We start from the raw sequence: 21,071 nt of genomic DNA, 5'->3' as shown, positions 1-21,071 counted from the left end.
TTGCCCCCCCACCACAACCCTCCAATGTCGGTGGGGGGGGGGGGGGGGGGAGGGGTGGGGGCAGTAAACTCCAGCCCAAAGTGTGATTAATACAAAGAGAGAGAGGCGAGAATCCAGGAAATCATTTAAAGGCTATGAGAAAGAGCAGTAGAATGGGAGTAACTGGATAGTTCTTTCAAAGAACTGGCACAGGCATGACAGGCCAAATGACCTCCTTCTGTTCTGTAACATTCCATAGCTCTGTGAACCAAATGAATGCTGGAATCGAGAGCGGGGGGTGGGGAAGTGGTCTCAAGGTTATTCTGGGTGAATGATCGTTCTCATCCCTACTTATCATTTGAACTCTAGGAATTCTGCCCGTTTTAAAATAGAATAGTCTATATTGACAGCACATCAAGACTCATTTATTCTACTTCATTTACTAAAAAAAAGCAGCAGCACAAAGCAACTGGAAAAATATTATGCAATGACTACATCTTGTTCTGAGTAACCTTGCAACTGTTCAGACTTTCTTTTAAAGCTTTAAATTGCCTGTGTCAAGTGTAGACGGTGTAAAGTGGTGGGGACTGTATTGAAGAATGATCCAAAAACTGAAGGAATCTGAGACTTTGTGTGTTATTAAAACTCCTAAAACAAAGGGTACATTTCCCCCCATTCATTAGTCTATCGTGCTGCACTGGCAACCCAAAATTATTCAGCATTATTGGAATTCTTTTGCTCCTTACCCCTTTACCACCTCTGCTGAGTGAAGGACCTTTTCCCAGCACTTCAACATCTGCCTCCAGCCAGTTTAAGAGGTCCACCTCAGTACATCACACTATCAAGCTTCGCCATGTCATGAAAATTTTTACTAATTCTTTATAAATACTTACAATACTCCCATGACCAGATCTGAAACTCAACATTGTACAGAATTTGTAGTAACTCACTTTAATATAATTAAGTGCAGTTAAGAATGAAGTCCTTAGCGAACAAAGGTCATTCGGCTCCACTTCAACCCGAAGCCATAATTATAATTAACTATTCTCTCATGAGCTCCAACTTCCCCCTATCTGTTGATCTGCTAATTAATAAACACTAGGTTCCTTCCCCTACATACCTAAAAAAACAAATCAAACAGTGCTAACATCTCTATAATCTTGAATCCGCTCGAGCAGATATCCTACCTTTTAAAGCTGTCAATCAACCTTGTTCCAGGAGTTTGTTCTTTCCTTACACCGCTTTGTGAGAAAGAGCACTTCCTAATCTCTAATTTTAATTTGGATTTGTGAGCTATGTACTTAGTCTGCCTCCAGAAACAACTATTATTTAAAAGTTTTTCATAGTGTACCCTTCTGTGGAAAAGTTACTATTTGGGTCCAAAATTTACCACATCACTGAACAATCAGTGAAATGACTGGAGCTAAGTGATCCCACATCCATTGGATCAGATCGAAGCTCTGCAGTCCTGTGATGTCCAGCTGTGAACAGCAGCGGCCCAATTAAACAACTGTCAGGAGGAGGATGCTCCATCTCCATCCTCATGATGGTGCAGTCCAGCACGTGAGAGCAAAAGATAAGGCTGAGGTTTTTGTAACCACCCTCAGCCATAAATGCCGAGTGGATGATCCATCTCGGCCTCCTCCTGAGGACCCCACCATCATAGAAGCCAATGCGATTCACTATGCGATATCAAAAAAATGGTCACGCATACTAGAAAAAGCAACGGCTTAGAGGCTCCATCCCAGCTGCAGTACTGAAGACTTGTGCTCCAAAGCTAGCCAAGCCCCTAGCCAAGCTATTTCAGTACAGCTACAACATTAGCATCTACCTGACCAAGTGGAAAATTGCCCAGGCATGTCCTGTCCACTAAAAGGCAGGGCAAATCCAATCCGACCAATTCCCAATCCATCAGCCTACTCTCAGGCGGAGCAGAGAGATGGAAGGTACCATTAATAAGGCTATAAAGTGGTACTTATAACCTCCCACTGATGCTAAGTTGGTTTCTGCCATGACCACTTGGCTCCAGAACTCATGGACAAACATGGACAAAAGAGCTGAATTCCAGAAATGAGGTGAATTGATTGTCCTTGATATCAAGGCAGCATTTGACTGAGTGTGGCATCAAGTAACCTGAATGAAATTGAAGTCATTGAGAATCGGGGGAAAACTCCCCACTAGCTGGTGTCATACTGAGCACAAAGATAGTTGTGGTTGTTGGAGGCCAATTGTTTGAGCCACAGGACATTGCCCTAAGCCCAACCACCTTCCCTCCATCATAAGGTTGGAAGTGGGGACGGTGTTTAGTCCCTTTCGTAGCTCCTCAGATAATAAAGCAGTCTATGCCCGTCTGCAGCAAGACCTGGGCAACATTCAGGCTTGGGCTGTACATTTGAACCACACAAGAACCAGGCAATGACCACCTCCAACAACTGTAACCGTCTCCTGATCACATTAAATCACCTTAGCATCGTCAAATCCCCTACCATCAACATCATGTGGTCACCATTGACTTGAAACTTAACTGGACCAGCCACATAAATACTGTTGCTATAAGAGGTCAGAGGCTGCGTATTCTGTGGCGAGTGACTCACCTCCTGACTCCTCATAGCCATTCCACCATCTACAAAGCACAAATCATAGATGTGATGGAATATTTGCCACTCATCTAGGAATGCACCTCCAACACTCAAGAAGCTTGACACAAAGCAGTTGGCTCGACTGGCACCCCACCCACCACTTAAAACATTCACTCCCTCCACCATAGCTGCAGTGTACACCATCTACAAGGTGCACTGCAGCAACCCGCCAAGGCTTCTTCAACAGTACCTCCCATACCCAAGACCTCTACCACCAAGTGGAACAGGGGCAGCAGGTGCATGGTAACATCATCACTTCCAAGTTGCACACCATCCTGACTTGGAAATATATCACCGTTCCTTCATCATTGCTGGGTCAAAATCCTGGAATTCCCTTCCTAACACCACTGTGGGAGTACCTATGCCACATGGACTGTAGTGGTTCAAGAAGGTAACTCACCACCACCTTCTCCAAATCAATTAAGGATTGGCAACAAATGCCATCCTTGGACAGTGACACAAAAAACATTCTGTGAATGAATAAAAAGTTTGGATCCCCTATCCTAGTTTTGTGAACTCACTGCTTCAACTTGTTTTAAACTAAGTAATTTGCCAAGAAGAGAGATAATATTGCACAGAGACAAGTTCAAAGTCTTCTAAAGAGCGAGATTCTCAAGAGTTTCAGTTACCAAATGGAGGTTTTGTAAGACTGAGGCAAGACAGGTGATATGCCTTCGAACAAGTTTTTCTGTCACAAAGTACAAGTTCTCCGCCATCTCTGCAGCGGAAGCATTCATCTTCATGCTCTTTTTTCCCTTCACCCTTTGATTTGCGTTTTCGCATTTTCTTTTTCCCCCTTTTTCCTTTGTCATCTGAACCATTGCTTGCATTCTGTAAAATTAAAAATAATTAGAATAGATTTAGGGTCTTACTTTCTAAAAACCATTACAGTAAGAAAACACCATTTTCAAAGTACTAGCACACCAATGTCATAATGGCACTTATGACTGGTACAGTGATGGTTCTGTCAAATAGTATCTTCACTTAGAAGACATCAAGAGTGCATTGCTTGCAGTAGCTGTACTATAACAGGATGGACAGCTTTTTAAAAATTACTTACATAGGCAAAAAAAATTGAGAAGTAATAAGGGCTGTGTGCCCTTCTTTTTTTACTCATTTTATGAGTATTTCTCATTTCATAGTTAAGCCTGAATGCCAAAATGAAGGTGAGGGGGTGGGGGGGCTTTACATTTCAACAAATCCTTGATTCAATAAATCTACCTGGAATTTACAGGAGCAAGATGATAAAATAATTCAGTGACCTAAATAATTGTTTGTTCATAGATACAAATAGCAACCAAAATCATTTGGGATGGGCGAGACCCATGCTCTCATTTGCTTCTGTAAACATTAGAATTTAGAAAATTCAGAATAAAATTAAACGGACGTGGTTCCTCAAATGGTTCTATACTGGTGAATGAAGGTGGCCAAATCTAGCCTCCTTCAAGAACAGTCAGTGTGCCAGTCTTGCAGATATTAAAAAAAGGAGTGGAAATACGTGCGACATTCATAGATTGCAGCATACAACTGAGTGTTTTCACTAACAAGATGGAGAAGCCATGAATGCTCCTCGGAATCTGGGTGCTGCATTATTGTAAAAAGCATTGTAAACGGAGGCCTGAGAAATATTAGTCACTAAATGGAGAGAAGTATGAATAAGGCAATGAAATTGATGGATGAAGTCTCATCCTCCTCCATTATTATGACTTCAATTTAGCGACATTTCCCAAAAATTACTTAAATTTCCAGCAAGTGATAATCTTCAAAGTCAATCTAAGCACCATTAGCAGAACCACAGAAAATCCATCCTCAAATCCAATAGTGCACTGATTAATTATTAGAAGTTAGTATTTTCTACAATGTTGTCATAATGGGCAACTGAGTCAAGCAAATAAACACCTTTTACTACCAACATGGAAGTAATTTTGATGTTTTTGGACAGACTAATTTCTCTGCTGTAAGGAATGCTTGGAAGCAAATGCTGGACCAACATATGTAAGAGATATGTAAATAATTAATTTGGCCAAGTAACTAAAATAAAAAAAAACTACCATTCAACAGTTAAAGGTACAAATTTGAAGCAGTAACTTTTGTAGGTTTTGATCTCTGATACAATCGGCTATGATGGCCACCCTAAGTTGAACACTCAGTCAACATATGCTGCAATCTATTTCCAACCTGCTCTTTGATCTCTGCTGCCAGTAGGTGCAAAAGTGGCGCAAGGTGATCTTCTCTACTTGTGGGGATAGCTTTTAGTTGTTGCTCAATCAACTAAGAGTAGTAAGCCATACCCTCATACAGGGGAGCCAGGGAAATATTTCCATATAGACAAGTGTGAAATGTTACATTATGGTAGGAAGATTAAGGAATCCACCTACTGCTTGGAATTAGAGTCCAGATGATGCAGAGGAGCAAAGGGATCCAGAAGTACAAATCACGAAAAGTAGTATCATAAGAGTCATTTATGGCACAGAAGGCAGCCATTCGGCCAAGCGAGACCATGCCGCTCTTCACGGAACTATGCTGTCAGTCCCACTCCTCAGCTCGAACCCCGTAGCCCTGCAAGTCTATTTCTCTCAGGTGCCCATCCAACTTACTTCTGAAGTCATTGATCTTCTCTGCTTCCACCACTCTTATGGGCAGTGAGTTCCAGGTCATTACCACCCATTGCCTAAAAAAGTGCTTCCTCATATTCCCCCTGTATCTTTTGCCCAAAACTTTCAATCTGTGTCTCCTAGTCCATGTACCACTTGTTAATGGGAACAGTTTTTCCTTGTCTAACTTACTTAAGTCTGTCATAATCGTTACACTTCGATTAAATTTCCCCTCAACCTCCTTTATTCTAAGGAGAACAAACCCAGCTTTTCCAACCTAACCTTGTAACTAAAATCCTCCATTCCTGGAACCATTCTGGTAAATCTCCTCTGAACTCTATCAAGGGCCCTCACATCTTTCCTAAAATGTGATGACCAGAACTGGACGCAATACTCCAGTTGGGGCCTAACCAGAGCTTTATAAAGGTTCAGCACAACTTCCCTGCTTTTGTACTCAATGCCTCTATTTATGAAGCCCAAGATCCCATGTGCTTTACTAACCACTCTATCAAAATGTCCTGCCACCTTCAAAGATCGATACACATGCACCCCCAGGTCCCTCTGTTTCTGCACATTCTTTGGAACGAGGCCATTAATTATATATTGCCTCTCCCTATTCCTTCTGCCAAAATGCATCACCTCACACTTGTCAGTATTAAATTCCATCTGCCACCTCCCTGCCTGTTCCCTGTCTATCTCCTGTTGCAGTCAGTTCATATCATCCCCACTGTTTGCCTCACCTCCAAGTGCTGTAGGCAAATATTGAAATTCTACTCTGCATTCCAAGATCCACATCATTTACATAAAGCAGAAAAAGCAGTGGTCCCAGCACTGACCCTTGGGGAACACCACTGTCTACTATCCTCCAGACTGAAAAGCAACCATTTACTATGACTCGTTGTTTTCTGTAGATTATATGATAGTTGCATATCTACAACCTACTGCTCTGTGGCAAAGTGTGTTGGAACTCTAATATGCTGCATTATGTTGCCCTAATTTCTAGAAATTCCTGGAACTCCCAAAACTTCAAAAAGATCCGGAAGCAGCTCTTTAATAACTCACACATTCTAAATCCAGCTGATGAAAGACTCAGCAATTTTTTTTTGTTGCAGACATCTTTGGGTTAAAACAAGCCTATAGTGCACTAAGTTCACATATGTCAGTGTTCAAATGCAATACCTTCCTTCTTCATTATATATGCTTTATTCCTGGATGCAATAATTAATCCTACCTTGGGTCTGACCCCGAGAAATCCACTGCAATTTGGTGCACCACACCTGCAGATTGTCTTCTCATTGCCAAGACAGTCCAGATTATAATTAAAGGTGAGCTCAGTCCCTATGGGTTAATCACAGTTAACTCATTATCAATACATATCTGCCTCGAACAATTAGCAACATTGTACTGCCAACAATGCAAATAATGTAAAGGATTTTCTTCAATTACTGAATTGCTTCCAAAGAAACAATAGCAGTATACACAGAAAACTTCAAATTTCTACTCATCTGGCAAAGACACCTATTTTTCAGATGGTGTCCTATTGCCGGTGACATAACAGATGCAATACCGTCACTCAACTTGCCGAAAGCACACAGCAGAGGAGAGAACTGATTATGATGGAATTTTGTAAGGTGAATATAGAGAAGATGTCTCTACTTGTGGGAGAGACCAAAACTAGGGGCCAAAAACATAAGATAGTAACTACAGACAATTCAGGTGAAGCCGTTTTATGCTAAGAATGTGGAACTCACTACCACAAGGAGTTGCTGAGGTGAACAGCACAAAATCATTTAAGGGAAAGAGAGATAAAACCTAGGGAGAAAGGAATAGAAGGATATGCTAATAAGGCTGGAAAAGGAGTGGGAGGAAGCTCCTGTGGATCAACACCACCAAAATAGTCCAGAAGCAAAATACTGCAGATGCTGGAAATCTGAAATAAAAGCTGAAAATGTTGGAAATACTCAGCAGGTCTGACAGCATCAGTGGAGAGAGAAACAGAGTTAATGCTTCAGGTCGATGATCCTTCATCAGAACTGAGAAAAGTTAGAATGAAACAGGTTTTAAGGAGGTCAAATGGGGAAGGTGGAAAAAGAACACATCTAATAGGTGGTGCAGTACTAGCACATGTGCAAATGCAGCCTCATCGACTGAAACGTTCCTGTCTGTGACATATCAGGCAGCTGAGAGTAATAAAGATGGCACTGCTCAATTTGACACAAAATGGGGCGAATTAAACCCAAACTCCCTCACTCCTCAAAGGCCGTAATCGCCACCTCTAACCCCCATGCAATACCCCGCTCCCTCCCACGATCCTCCCGCAACCTCCGCTTCAATCTCTGCATTCAGTTCCCCACTCCCTCCCACGATCACCGCTTCAATCCCCGCATTCAGTTCCTTGCTCCCTCCCACGATTGCTGCTTCAATCTCCGCACGCAGTTCTCCACTACTCCCCCCCGCCCCTCCGCGCTTGCTGCTTCAATCTCCACAATCAGTTCCCCACTTCCTCCCATGATCACCGTTTCAATCATCGCATTCAAGACCCCGCTCCCTCCTGGAATTGCGGCTTTCTCTTTCCCCACTCCATCCTGCAATCGGCGCTTCGCTTCACTGCTCCCTCCCGCACCCATCTTCTTGCCGCTCCATCCTGCCATCCTCTCCTGCTCTCAACTGCTCACTCCCTCTCTGCCACTCATCTGCTTGGTGCGTGGTTACATCATAATGTGCGGACATCATTATGTGATGCGCAGATTCATATTGGCAAGTGCTCGGATGCACTGATGACGTCGGTGATCACTCTGCGCATGCTCTACGTTGTCAGGAGACACAGTGAAAGAACAAAAGTGAAGGAGTGTGATGGGGTGGAAGACAGTAAATGACAAAAAAAGAATTGGTGAGGCAGGTCAAAGAAAGTAATAATGACAAGTAAAGTGACAAAAGATGTGTCCGGAGGCGGTGCGAATAGCAGAATAATGAAAAGCAGCCGTCTGAAAGCAAAGCAAGAGAAAAACAAGATTAAGGCTGAAACATGCAAAGAAAAGGAAACAAAATGCGGGCAGAGATGATAGTATGAAATTGTTGAATTCAATGTTGAGTCCAGAAGGCTGTAAAGTGCGTAATCAAAAGATGAGGTGCTGTTCCTCACTGCAGTAGGTAGCGTGGTTCCAGGGGGGAGGAAAAGGGGTGACATCAGAAGTATGGAACAGACACAGTTGAGGATCTTGTCAACCATGGTAGGGGGAATCCTTGGTTGAGGAAAAAGGAAGACATGTTGGAAGCCATCGTGTGGAAAGTCATCAAAACAGATGTGACTGAGACGGGGGAACTGGGAGAATGGAATGGAGTTCTTACAGAAAGCAGGGTGTGCAGTCAAGGTAGCTGTGGGAGTCAGTGGGCTTATAATAAATATTTGTTGATTGTCTCCATTTCTGGGGATAGGCTGAGAAGTCGAGGAAAGGAAGGGAACAGTCGGAGGTGGACTATGTGAAGGTGAGAGAAGGGTGGAAATTGGAAGCAAAGTTGAAGAAGTTTTCCAGTTCAGAGTAAGAGCAGGAAACTGCACTGATACAGTCATCAGTGTACCGGACAGAGAGTTAAAAGAGGGGGCCTGAGTAGGACAAGAAGAAATATTCCACAAAAAGGCAAGGATAGCTAAGACACATGGGGGTTCCCATAGCAACATATTTTATTTGGAGGAAGTAAGATGAGTTGAAGGAGAAGTTGCTCAATGAAAGAATGGGCTGGATTTTGTAGTCCCACCGCTGCTTGTGGAAAATGGCAGCCGCCCCTCACGGGACCCTCGCATCTGCGACGGGCGGCCACTTTACATATTCATGGTAACTGCACACCACCCTCCCCCCCACCAAGTCACGCGGTGGAGGTGGCACTGGTGGTGGCGTCACCGACGTGGAAGCGGGTGCTGACACCATTTTTTAAATGGCTGTCAGCCCTGCAGACAGTTCAACACAGTGCAGAGTTGCCCCCCCACCAGCCACCCCCCCCAACTTTCCTTATACAAATTACAGAGTTCACCCCTTCCCCAACTCAGTAGCGCCAGCTTTCCACGGACGGGAAAGTGAAGGTGCGAGTGCCGCTCATTGCGCTAAAGATTGGGAACTGAAGGTAAGATCACTGTGGTTTATATTTTAATTTATGCAAATGTGGAGGAATCAGTTCAGTCACTAAGTATCATCACCTCATTCCATGACAATATGAAAGGCACAATTCAGCATAGCGGCGCCTCATCAGACCCCTTTCCAATCCTGAGTGGCGTGAAACAGGGCTGTGTTCTTGCACCTACACTGTTTGGGATCTTCTTCTCATTGCTGCTCTCACATGCATTTAAGTCCTCAGAAGGAATTTTCCTCCACACAAGATCAGGTGGCAGGTTGTTCAACCTTGCCCGTCTAAGAGCGAAGACCAAAGTGCGGAAAGTCCTCATCAGGGAACTCCTCTTTGCTGACGATGCTGCATTAACATCTCACACTGAAGAGTGTCTGCAGAGACTCAGACAGGTTTGCGGCTGCCTGTAATCAATTTGGCCTAACCATCAGCCTCAAGAAAACGAACATCATGGGACAGGACGTCAGAAATGCCCCATCTATCAATATCGGCGACCACACTCTGGAAGTGGTTCAAGAGTTCACCTACCTAGGCTCAACTATCACCAGTAACCTGTCTCTCGATGCAGAACTAAACAAGCGCATGGGAAAGGCTTCCTCTGCTATGTCCAGACTGGCCAAGAGAGTGTGGGAAAATGGCGCACTGACACAGAACTCAAAAGTCCAAGTGTATCAAGCCTGTGTCGCCAGTACCTTGCTCTACGGCAGCGAGGCCTGGACAACGTACGTCAGCAAAAAGCGACGTCTCAATTCATTCCACCTTCGCTGCCTCCGGAGAATCCTTGGCATCAGGTGGCAGGACCATACTACCAACACAGAAGTCCTCGAGGCGGCCAACATCCCCAGCATATACACCTTACTAAGCCAGCGGCGCCTGAGATGGCTTGGCCATGTGAGCCGCATGGAAGATGGCAGGATCCCCAAGGACACATTGGACTGCGAGCTCGTCACTGGTACCAGACCCACCAGCCGTCCATGGCTCTGCTTTAAAGATGTCTGCAAACGCAACATGAAGTCCTGTGACATTGATCACAAATCGTGGGAGTCAGTTGCCAGCGATCGCCAGAGCTGGCGGGCAACCATAAAGGCGGGGCTAAAGCGTGGCGAGTCGAAGAGACTTAGCAGTTGGCAGGAAAAACGACAGAAGCGCAAGGAGAGAACCAACTGTGTAAAAGCCCCGACAACCAATTTTATCTGCAGCACCTGTGGAAGAGTCTGTCACTCTAGAATTGGCCTTTATAGCCACTCCAGACGCTGCTGCACAAACCACTGACCACCTCCAGGCGCTTACCCATTGTCTCTCGAGACAAGGAGGCCAAAGAGAGAGAGAGTTCAGTCATGAACTTATTGAATAAGCAGGCTCGAGGGGCAGAGTGGCCTACTCCTCCTCCTAATACGTATGTGTTATTTAAATATGCTAAGTCGGGTGCTGTTGCAGAGAGGCGGAGGGGCTGCCATGAAGCTTCCCTGCCGCTGGGACGATCGGACCCGAAATTGGGCCGAGAAGAAAATCCAGCCCAACAAATTCAGCCAGGCGGATGGAAATTGGTTGGACCTCCATTCAAGGAAGAAGTGGAGAGCCCTCAAATTGTCCTGGTGGGAGATGGCGGTTTGGGTAGAGGGTTTGGCCATCCAGGGCCAGAAAACTGTTAAAGTGACAGAGGGCATCAAGAGAGTCATGGTTGTAGGCAAGGAGAGATTGGAGAAGGGGAGGGGGAAGAAAAAAAGAGGCAAGACAGGAAAAAAATCAGTTCAGTGGGGCAGAAACAGGCTGAAGCTATGGGTCTACCAGGGCAATCCTGTTTGTAGATCTTGGGAAGGAGGTAGAAGGCGGCTGTTCAGGGTTGGGGATCTATAAGGTTGGAAGCTATGGAGGGAAGATCTTCAGAGGAGATGATGTCAGTGACAGTCCTGGTGATAGTGACTTGATGTTCAGTGGTGGGGTCATGATCCAGGGGGAGATAGGAGGAAGTGTCAGAGAATTGGCGATCGGCCTCTGCGATGTAGAGGTCAGTGTGCCAGTCAACAGTAGCACCACCCTTGTCAGCAAGTGTGATAGCAATGTAAGGGTTGGACCTGAGAGAATGGAGTGCAGCAAGTTCACAGTAAGACAGGTTATAGTGAGTGAGGGGTGCAGAGTAATTGAGACAACCATTGTCACTCTGAAATAATCCAGCTGCGCCGAATGGCCCTATTCTGCGCTGTGGACCAATATAATTCTTTGCATTTATTTGGAAGAGCCCAAGGTTAGAAAATTTCAGCCTCTCCCTTACCTGCTGGGATGTCACAGAGAGAAAACAACCCAACTCGAGTATCTCCATTTACTGTCCATTTTTGCGTTTCACAATTGGGCTGGCAACTGTGGTTCATAAAGCGACAATAATTCCCTTTAGGCCCAGCATCAATTATCCGATCCTGAAGTAGATAATGCAGTTAACATTAATAAATTTCTAGTAGGATCCGAAAACATCTGTAGATGTACTTGGGAACATGTCTGCTTGTTGACAGAGGGACGACTGACAAAAGGAAAAAAAGACAGCGTGTAATTGTATCATTAATAATATTCATTTAAGATTGTTTCTCCTCGTAGCTTGTGACTCATTCAATAATATAAACAAGCTGGGATCAAGCCCAAACTAAAAATATCAGTATGGCATAAACATATGCAGAAATACTTTCACAGGAGTGCAATTATCCAGCCAAATATTCTTATCAGTCAAGGTGACAAAATCATTCTCCATTAACACTGTCATGCTTTAACCTGGACACCAATCTAAATAAATTTTCCCAGTATTATTAATCTTCCTCTGCTAAGGACCAAAAGAGAATGGCTGATCGGTACCTCAACTCTTATTTACAAACCTTTGATCCAGGTCCCTCGATACCCTTACCTGATAAATATCTGATCAGGGTGTTGAAAAATACAATTGACCCAGCACCTAAAGCCTTTTTTGGGCTGAGAATTTCACATTTCCACAAACCTGTGTGAGAAAATGTGCTTTCTGATTTCACTCCTGAATGACCTAGCTCTACTTTTAACACTGTGACCCTTTGCTCTGGACTCCACACCAGAGGAAACAGCTGCTCTAAAAACACTCAATTATATCCAAGGAAGTGCTGCACTGTCGGAGGTACCATTTTTCGAATGAGGCAGTAAATTGAGGCTCTGTCTGTCCTCTTATATAAAAGATCCTATGACACTATTTTAAAGAAGATCATTGGAGTTATTCTCACTATCCTGGCCAATATTTAGCTGTGAACCAACATCACTAAAACAGATTTACTTAATTAGTGTTTGTGGGACCTTGTGTGCAAATTGGCTGCCATTTTTCCTACATTCGAGCAGTGACTGCACTTAAACAATACTTTATTGGCTGTAAAGTAGTTTGGAAGTCCTGAGAGTCATAATCGGTGCAATATAAATGCAAGCTCTTTCTGGAATTCTATTTAAGACATTATAGGTTATATTTGCACAACCTGCACACTTCTCAACTTTTAAATTAATTGTCACTCCAACTCACAGCAGGGACAGTGCTTTGACTTAATGATGGGAGGAAGTTCTGTCCAATTAGTCTGATTGCTGACATGATGGCACCATCAGTGCAACATTACTAAAACAGATTATATGGACATTATAACATTACTGTTTCTGGGATCTTGCTGTGCACAAAATGGTAGATGCCTACATCACAACAGTGACTACACTTGAAATATACTTCATCAACTATAAAGCGCTTTGGGACAGCTGGAGGTTGTGAAAGGTGCTATATAAACGCAAGCCCTTTACTTTAAATTCATCACATTGTATCAATTACCAGTACAAAATACCCACTTCTGCAAAGAATCAAAGCGAGGAAGGCAAATCTCAACACAGCTTTTCAAATGTACTTCAATTCGCCACTTACCAGTACACTTTATTCAACTGTAATTCCAGTAAACAACTCCTGAAGTGTGATATGTGCCAATCAGTCTGAGCAGTAAGTTTTATCAAAATGCTAGCGGCACCCTTGTTAAATCCATCATTTCTGTATTTATCTTTATGCAAATCTTACACTTGTCTCCAGCTTTGCTTTATCCTTTACCCCAGGACCGTCCAGGATCTGGCCTGTGGGTGTAAAATGTACCCGGGCCATTCCTCATTCTCGCCAGGATTCAGTGACTGAAGATGAGAAATTTCCCATTGTCTTCTTCCTGCAGACCGGCCTTTTTACAAACATCACGCTGAGTGACACAGCTCAGCTGCTGAAGCAGGAATGTGCTTCCCAACTTGGACAGAGTTGCGTTTTTTCCAACTTTAATTTTTAAAAAGTACCCGGAAAACCCCGAACCTGTCTAATGTTGGGAAGCGCATTCCTGCTGCAGCAGCTGAGCTGTGAAACTCAGTGTGATGCTTTTAAACAAACTGACCAATTACAAAGCTGCTTTGCTGGGGCGGGGGGGGGGCAAACACGGGGGGGGGGGCAAACACGGGGGGGGGGGCAAACACGGGGGGGGGCAAACACGGGGGGGGGCAAACACGGGGGGGGCAAACACGGGGGGGGCAAACACGGGGGGGGCAAACACGGGGGGGGCAAACACGGGGGGGGCAAACACGGGGGGGGCAAACACGGGGGGGGCAAACACGGGGGGGCAAACACGGGGGGGGCAAACACGGGGGGGGCAAACACGGGGGGGGGCAAACACGGGGGGGGGCAAACACGGGGGGGGGCAAACACGGGGGGGGGCAAACACGGGGGGGGGCAAACACGGGGGGGGGGGCAAACACGGGGGGGGGGGGCAAACACGGGGGGGGGCAAACACGGGGGGGGGGCAAACACGGGGGGGGGCAAACACGGGGGGGGGCAAACACGGGGGGGGGCAAACACGGGGGGGGGGCAAACACGGGGGGGGGCAAACACGGGGGGGGGCAAACACGGGGGGGGGCAAACACGGGGGGGGGCAAACACGGGGGGGGGCAAACACGGGGGGGGCAAACACGGGGGGGGCAAAAACGGGGGGGGGCAAAAACGGGGGGGGGCAAAAACGGGGGGGGCAAAAACGGGGGGGGGCAAAAACGGGGGGGGCAAACACGGGGGGGCAAACACGGGGGGGGCAAACACGGGGGGGGCAAACACGGGGGGGGCAAACACGGGGGGGGCAAACACGGGGGGGGCAAACACGGGGGGGGCAAACACGGGGGGGGCAAACACGGGGGGGGCAAACACGGGGGGGGCAAACACGGGGGGGGCAAACACGGGGGGGGCAAACACGGGGGGGGCAAACACGGGGGGGGCAAACACGGGGGGGGCAAACACGGGGGGGGCAAACACGGGGGGGGCAAACACAGGGGGGGCAAACACAGGGGGGGCAAACACAGGGGGGGCAAACACAGGGGGGGCAAACACAGGGGGGGGCAAACACAAAGGAGAGGACGGACGGAGGGGGACGGACAAAAAGAGGGAGGAGGGAAAGAGCGCGCGCGAGGGCGGGAGGAAGAGAGAGAGCGTGGGGTGGGGGAAGAGGGAGAGCGCGGGGGGGGGAAGAGGGAGAGCGCGGGGGGGGGGAAGAGGGAGAGCGCGGGGGGTGGGGAAGAGGGAGAGCGCGGGGGGTGGGGAAGAGGGAGAGCGCGGGGGGGGGGAAGAGGGAGAGCGCGGGGGGGGGAAGAGGGAGAGCGCGGGGGGGGGAAGAGGGAGAGCGCGGGGGGGGGAAGAGGGAGAGCGCGGGGGGGGGAAGAGGGAGAGCGCGGGGGGGGGAAGAGGGAGAGCGCGGGGGGGGGGGGAAGAGGGAGAGCGCGGGGGGGGGAAGAGGGAGAGCGGGGGGGGGGGAAGAGGGAGAGCGCGGGGGGGGGGGAAGAGGGAGAGCGCGGGGGGGGGGGAAGAGGGAGAGCGCGGGGGGGGGGAAGAGGGAGAGCGCGAGGAGGGGGAAGAGGGAGAACGTGAAGGGGAGGGAAAGAGGGAGGGAAAGAGGGAGGGAAAGAGGGAGAGCGAGGGTGGCGGAAGAGAGAGAGGGAGGGGGGAATTGAGAGAGCGGGGGGGGGGGAAAGAGAGAGAGCGGGGGGGGGGGGAAGAGAGAGAGCGGGGGGGGGGGGAAGAGAGAGAGCGGGGGGGGGGAAGAGAGAGAGCAGGGGGGGGAAGAGAGAGAGCGGGGGGGGAAGAGAGAGAGCGGGGGGGGGGGAAGAGAGAGAGCGCGGGGGGGGGAGAGAGAGAGAGCGAGGGGGGGGAAGAGAGAGAGCGAGGGGGGGGAAGAGAGAGAGCGAGGGGGGGGAAGAGAGAGAGCGAGGGGGGGGAAGAGAGAGAGCGAGGGGGGGGAAGAGAGAGAGCGAGGGGGGGGAAGAGAGAGAGCGAGGGGGGGGAAGAGAGAGCGAGGGGGGGGAAGAGAGAGAGCGAGGGGGGGGAAGAGAGAGAGCGAGGGGGGGGAAGAGAGAGAGCGAGGGGGGGGAAGAGAGAGAGCGAGGGGGGGGAAGAGAGAGAGCGAGGGGGGGGAAGAGAGAGAGCGAGGGGGGGGAAGAGAGAGAGCGAGGGGGGGGGAAGAGAGCGAGCGAGGGGGGGGGAAGAGAGCGAGCGAGGGGGGGGAAGAGAGCGAGCGAGGGGGGGGAAGAGAGCGAGCGAGGGGGGGGGGAAGAGAGCGAGCGAGGGGGGGGAAGAGAGCGAGCGAGGGGGGGGAAGAGAGCGAGCGAGGGGGGGGAAGAGAGCGAGCGAGGGGGGGGAAGAGAGCGAGCGAGGGGGGGGGAAGAGAGCGAGCGAGGGGGGGGGAAGAGAGCGAGCGAGGGGGGGGGAAGAGAGCGAGCGAGGGGGGGGGGGAAGAGAGCGAGCGAGGGGGGGGGGAAGAGAGCGAGCGAGGGGGGGGGAAGAGAGCGAGCGAGGGGGGGGTGAAGAGAGCGAGCGACGGGGGGGGGGGGGGGGAAGAGAGCGAGCGACGGGGGGGGGGGGGGGGGAAGAGAGCGAGCGACGGGGGGGGGGGGGGGGAAGAGAGCGAGCGACGGGGGGGGGGGGGGGAAGAGAGCGAGCGACGGGGGGGGGAAGAGAGCGAGCGACGGGGGGGGGGAAGAGAGCGAGCGACAGGGGGGGGGGAAAGAGAGCGAGCGACGGGGGGGGGGGGGGGAAGAGAGCGAGCGAGGGGGGGGGGAAAGAGAGCGAGCGAGGGGGGGGGGAAAGAGAGCGAGCGAGGGGGGGGGGAAAGAGAGCGAGCGAGGGGGGGGGAAAGAGAGCGAGCGAGGGGGGGGGGAAGAGAGCGAGCGAGGGGGGGGGAAAGAGAGCGAGCGAGGGGGGGGGAAAGAGAGCGAGCGAGGGGGGGGGAAAGAGAGCGAGCGAGGGGGGGGGAAAGAGAGCGAGCGAGGGGGGGGGGAAGAGAGCGAGCGACGGGGGGGGGGGGAAGAGAGCGAGCGACGGGGGGAAGAGAGCGAGCGAGGGGGGAAGAGAGCGAACGAGGGGGGAAGAGAGCGAGCGAGGGGGGAAGAGAGCGAGCGAGGGGGGAAGAGAGCGAGCGAGGGGGGAAGAGAGCGAGCGAGGGGGGAAGAGAGCGAGCGAGGGGGGAAGAGAGCGAGCGAGGGGGGAAGAGAGCGAGCGAGGGGGGAAGAGAGCGAGCGAGGGGGGAAGAGAGCGAGCGAGGGGGGAAGAGAGCGAGCGAGGGGGGAAGAGAGCGAGCGAGGGGGGAAGAGAGCGAGCGAGGGGGGAAGAGAGCGAGCGAGGGGGGAAGAGAGCGAGCGAGGGGGGAAGAGAGCGAGCGAGGGGGGAAGAGAGCGAGCGAGGGGGGAAGAGAGCGAGCGAGGGGGGAAGAGAGCGAGCGAGGGGGGAAGAGAGCGAGCGAGGGGGGAAGAGAGCGAGCGAGGGGGGAAGAGAGCGAGCGAGGGGGGAAGAGAGCGAGCGAGGGGGGAAGAGAGCGAGCGAGGGGGGAAGAGAGCGAGCGAGGGGGGAAGAGAGCGAGCGAGGGGGGAAGAGAGCGAGCGAGGGGGGAAGAGAGCGAGCGAGGGGGGAAGAGAGCGAGCGAGGGGGGAAGAGAGCGAGCGAGGGGGGAAGAGAGCGAGCGAGGGGGGAAGAGAGCGAGCGAGGGGGGGAACAAAGAGAGGAAGAGAGAGGGAGAACAGAGAGGCGGGAACAGAGACAGAGGGGCCGGGGGGGACACAGAGGGGGGATGGGGGGGGGCGATGACAGATATCAAGGATGACACAGAGATGGGGGGAACACAGTGATATCAAAATCTTTCCTGACAGATGGATATCTATCTAGAATACTCTGCATCGCTACATCAAGTGTGCAGGCAGGGACTGTCTACTTATACAAGCAAAAACAATGCCAGGAATGTCACTAAATCAGTTTTCAATATAGTGACAAGAAAGTAACTCAATAAATTAGTCTTCTCATTTAAAGCCTCCTCACAAAAATGCACATTTGTTCTTTTTTTTTTGTAAGATAAATTTTTAATGTCTTTATCTTTCAAAATTTGCTCACCGGCCCCTCCTGGTTGAGCAAAAATTGTAATGTGGTCCTCCGCCCCAAAAGGTTGTGCAACCCTACTTCAACCAGACTCTTTCTACTGTCACCTTAATCCGGCTCCCTTACTCAAATTCTTAAATTCAGTTCATAAATTGAAAGCCAGTGGCATTCATGCATGCACACACACAGAAAAGACAGAACAGAAATAAAAATGCAACCACAGAGTACAAGAACTAGAAGCACAAAAAGAGGAGAAAAGCTACAAGGTTAAAGAAACAGCAAAACAGGAGGCTTTAACTTAAATAAAAGCAAAAATTGCTGGAAATACTCAGCAGGTCTGGCAGCATCTGTGGAGAGAGAAGCAGTGTTAACGTTTCAGGTCAGTGACCTTTCATCAGAACTTTAAGCTTTAACTTAAACCCGTTTGCAGGTTCACAATATTGCTAGCACGTGGGTCAGCTCACCAATGCAAATGCATGAAAAGTTCAGTCATCAACATCTGATGATATCTCACATTTTGGGCTGGATTTTGTTCTGGAGGCAGGACTCGCAGCCCCAGGCCGAAAAGGTGGGGGGAAACCCACCTTTACCTTACCCTCTGGTCTTTTTGATTCAAAGTTTTAGGAGACGGGATCCCCATCCCTTGAAAGACTTCAAAGGGACGGGGATCCCACCTCCAAGAGCTGCCAGTCAATCAGAGGGCCGGCAGCTCAGCAGCATCGGTGGCGCCACTGGGAGTGGTGGCCAGTGCTGGTACTGCAGAGGTCGCGGACCCAGACCCAGTGGTGGAGCCCCTGAACAGAGGTAGGTGAGGCAGTGTTGCTGGGGTGATTCTGGAAGGCCCCAAAAAGGGGGGTGGGGGAGGGTAGTGGTGGTCATTCAGTCCGGGGGAGGGAAGGCCCAGAGGTTAAACTTGTTCCTGGCAATGTTGTCCATGGAGGAGGGATCACACCCCCCAAATCCCGCAGGGCGGGCGACTCATCTTACAAGGCATCCTCCGTGTGCAGCAGAGGCCTACCACCCACTCACCCCGGTGTTAAGATCCCAGCGGCGGTGGAAGGAGGCCCTTAATTGGCCTAAGTGCCTCAATTGGCCTCTGGGTGGAAAGGCCCTCATCGGCTTATTCTGCCCGAGAAGATCACTCAGCAATGGGGAGGCAATTGGCCGTCCAACCCCGCACCCCCGTCGCAATACTCCATGCCCCCCGACTCTGATCCCATCGCGGGGGACTGTAAAATCCTGGCCCTTATTTTTGATGTTGAAGTGAGGGGGGCGGGGGTGGTGGGTGTGAAGGAGGAGTAGAAAATTGGCATTTTAAAAACTCTTTTGATGGGATGTGGGCATCGCTGGCAAGGCCAGCATTTTTCCCATCCCTAATTGCACTTGACAACTAAGTGGCTTACTTGGCCATTTCAGAGGGCATTGAAGAGTCAATCACATCGCTGTGGGTCTGGAGTCACATGTAGGCCAGACCAGGTAAGGATGGCAGATTTTCTTCCTTAAAGGACATAAGTGAGCCAGATGGGTTTTTATGACAATCATTCGTGGCACCATTATTGAGACTAGCTTTCAATTCCAGAATTTTATTAATTAATTGAATTTAAATTCCACCAGCTGTTATGGTAGGATTTAAACCCATGTCCCCAGGGCATTACCCTGGGCCTCTGGATTACTGTCCAGTGACATCACCACTATATCGCCATCTCCCCCATTGGACAAGATCTAAAAACATGACTTCTCTGTTGTTAAAAAGTTCAGAATTGGGCTCTTTCATTCGTGCTTTGAACTTACAACCTGCCTTGTCATCTAGGTTCACATAGAGGACCTCTACAGGATGTTGTTTGCTCTATCCAATCCATAGCTCAAGCAATCACTTCTAGATGCTATGTTTGAAACACACAATTTTAGTGATAGTAGCCTAAACTATTATTTGAACCACTGCCCAAAAGGCAGCTTCAAAAATGCCACATATAAGTGAACTCTCAGATCGAAGTGCATGTTGTACCACACATTGTATAGATAATACTCGAACGTCCAGCAGACATATCCAGAAAGTTGCCTGTTTTTCAAAAAAAAGTCAATTAACATTGGGGAAGGGTAAAGAGAGATGGAGAGGGACTGGGAGAGCTAATTTTCATAAATAGATGAAGCAATTTAATTTCCATTATTCAGAAACTCGAACGAGAGGAAACCAATTTAAGAAAAAACAAAAGCAGCTAGTGAAGACGGAATAAAATGTTATTTTCCAAATGATAGCATCGCACTGACTTGAATGCGACACTCAAGAGTCAAATACCTTAATGTAGCTCACTTTACTCACAACCATCACTGAAATCAATATATGGCAGTGTGCTTCTTGTGAGCAAATTGCCCCAGAAAAATCCTGTACAATTGTCTGCACACAACCATCTGCTTAGAATTAATGCATATTTAAAGAAGCTTCCAAGGTTAAGAGAAATCACAAACATTGAAAAAACATTAAATAAAGCAATTAAAAGAGTTTGGATTTGTTAAACATACCTGTACTTAGGTCAATAATGCCCAAACCTTCCTTTTTATTCCCCCTCAAAATACCTGCAGAGTTAAATTAGTGTAAGATTTGATTTTACCTTATCAATTGTGAGCATGTAGAAGTTGGCATTGTTGTGTTCTTGTGCAAAACGGATTCTAGCTCGGCACTCATCTTCATCTATTACCTCTCCCACATACTCGTTTACAAATGCTCCCTGCATGAAACAACATGCACAGAATTGGAACACAGAAAAATAGCAATTCGACCCCCCCCCCCCACCCCCACCCAACGCTGCCAAACTTGGCAGATTTCTTTTTATTCTATTCCACTCTTTTCCTAAAGAGAAGTATCTAGTTTAGAATCTCAACATGGACGAATCTGATGTCTTACTACTGTCTGGTTTAGCATGTTTGGACACTGATTTACTTTACCATCGTACAGCCTCAGCTTCACACTATTACTTCAGACAGGGAGTGCTTGCACGAATATAAAACTTTATCAAGACAACTGAACACAACTTTAATCATGCTTCAAGGATTCTCTCCTGTATGACAATCGTGCTGTGGTTTGACCAATCTGTTGTACAATATATGGGCATCAAGAGACAAGGAACACAATATGGGAAATAAACAAATGAATGTTTTTAATAATAGCTGGGCAATTTCAGTCTGATCCTTGTACAGTGGTGATATGAAGAGAAAACACCTGCTGCTGCTACTGCTATTAAATAATATATAAACCAATAACTTTTTAAGAGGATGAAAGTAGGGGAGACTAAAAGAAATTAGGGGCAGGGAGAGAGGATTTTTCCATTTCCA

At 48.8% G+C, this 21,071-nt stretch overlaps 1 protein-coding gene across 3 annotated transcripts in view; it reads right to left on the bottom strand.

The window, feature by feature from the left end:
* The window catches only part of nsd2 (nuclear receptor binding SET domain protein 2), a 223,678-nt gene that overhangs the window by 6,613 nt on the left and 195,994 nt on the right, over positions 1–21,071 (bottom strand). For all 3 annotated transcript variants that reach the window (XM_068029807.1, XM_068029797.1, XM_068029816.1), the window contains exons 19-22: positions 20,351–20,467; positions 11,604–11,745; positions 6,444–6,550; positions 3,248–3,449 (exon numbers count right to left, since the gene is read on the bottom strand). In XM_068029807.1, the coding sequence (XP_067885908.1) occupies positions 3,248–3,449; positions 6,444–6,550; positions 11,604–11,745; positions 20,351–20,467 (568 nt within the window). The remainder of the gene's footprint in view (positions 1–3,247; positions 3,450–6,443; positions 6,551–11,603; positions 11,746–20,350; positions 20,468–21,071) is intronic.

This window comes from Heterodontus francisci, chromosome 1, assembly GCF_036365525.1.
Source record: "Heterodontus francisci isolate sHetFra1 chromosome 1, sHetFra1.hap1, whole genome shotgun sequence".
Lineage (NCBI taxonomy): Eukaryota > Metazoa > Chordata > Chondrichthyes > Heterodontiformes > Heterodontidae > Heterodontus > Heterodontus francisci.
Note: the sequence above shows the minus strand (reverse complement) of the source record. Positions and strands in the feature narration are given on the sequence as shown.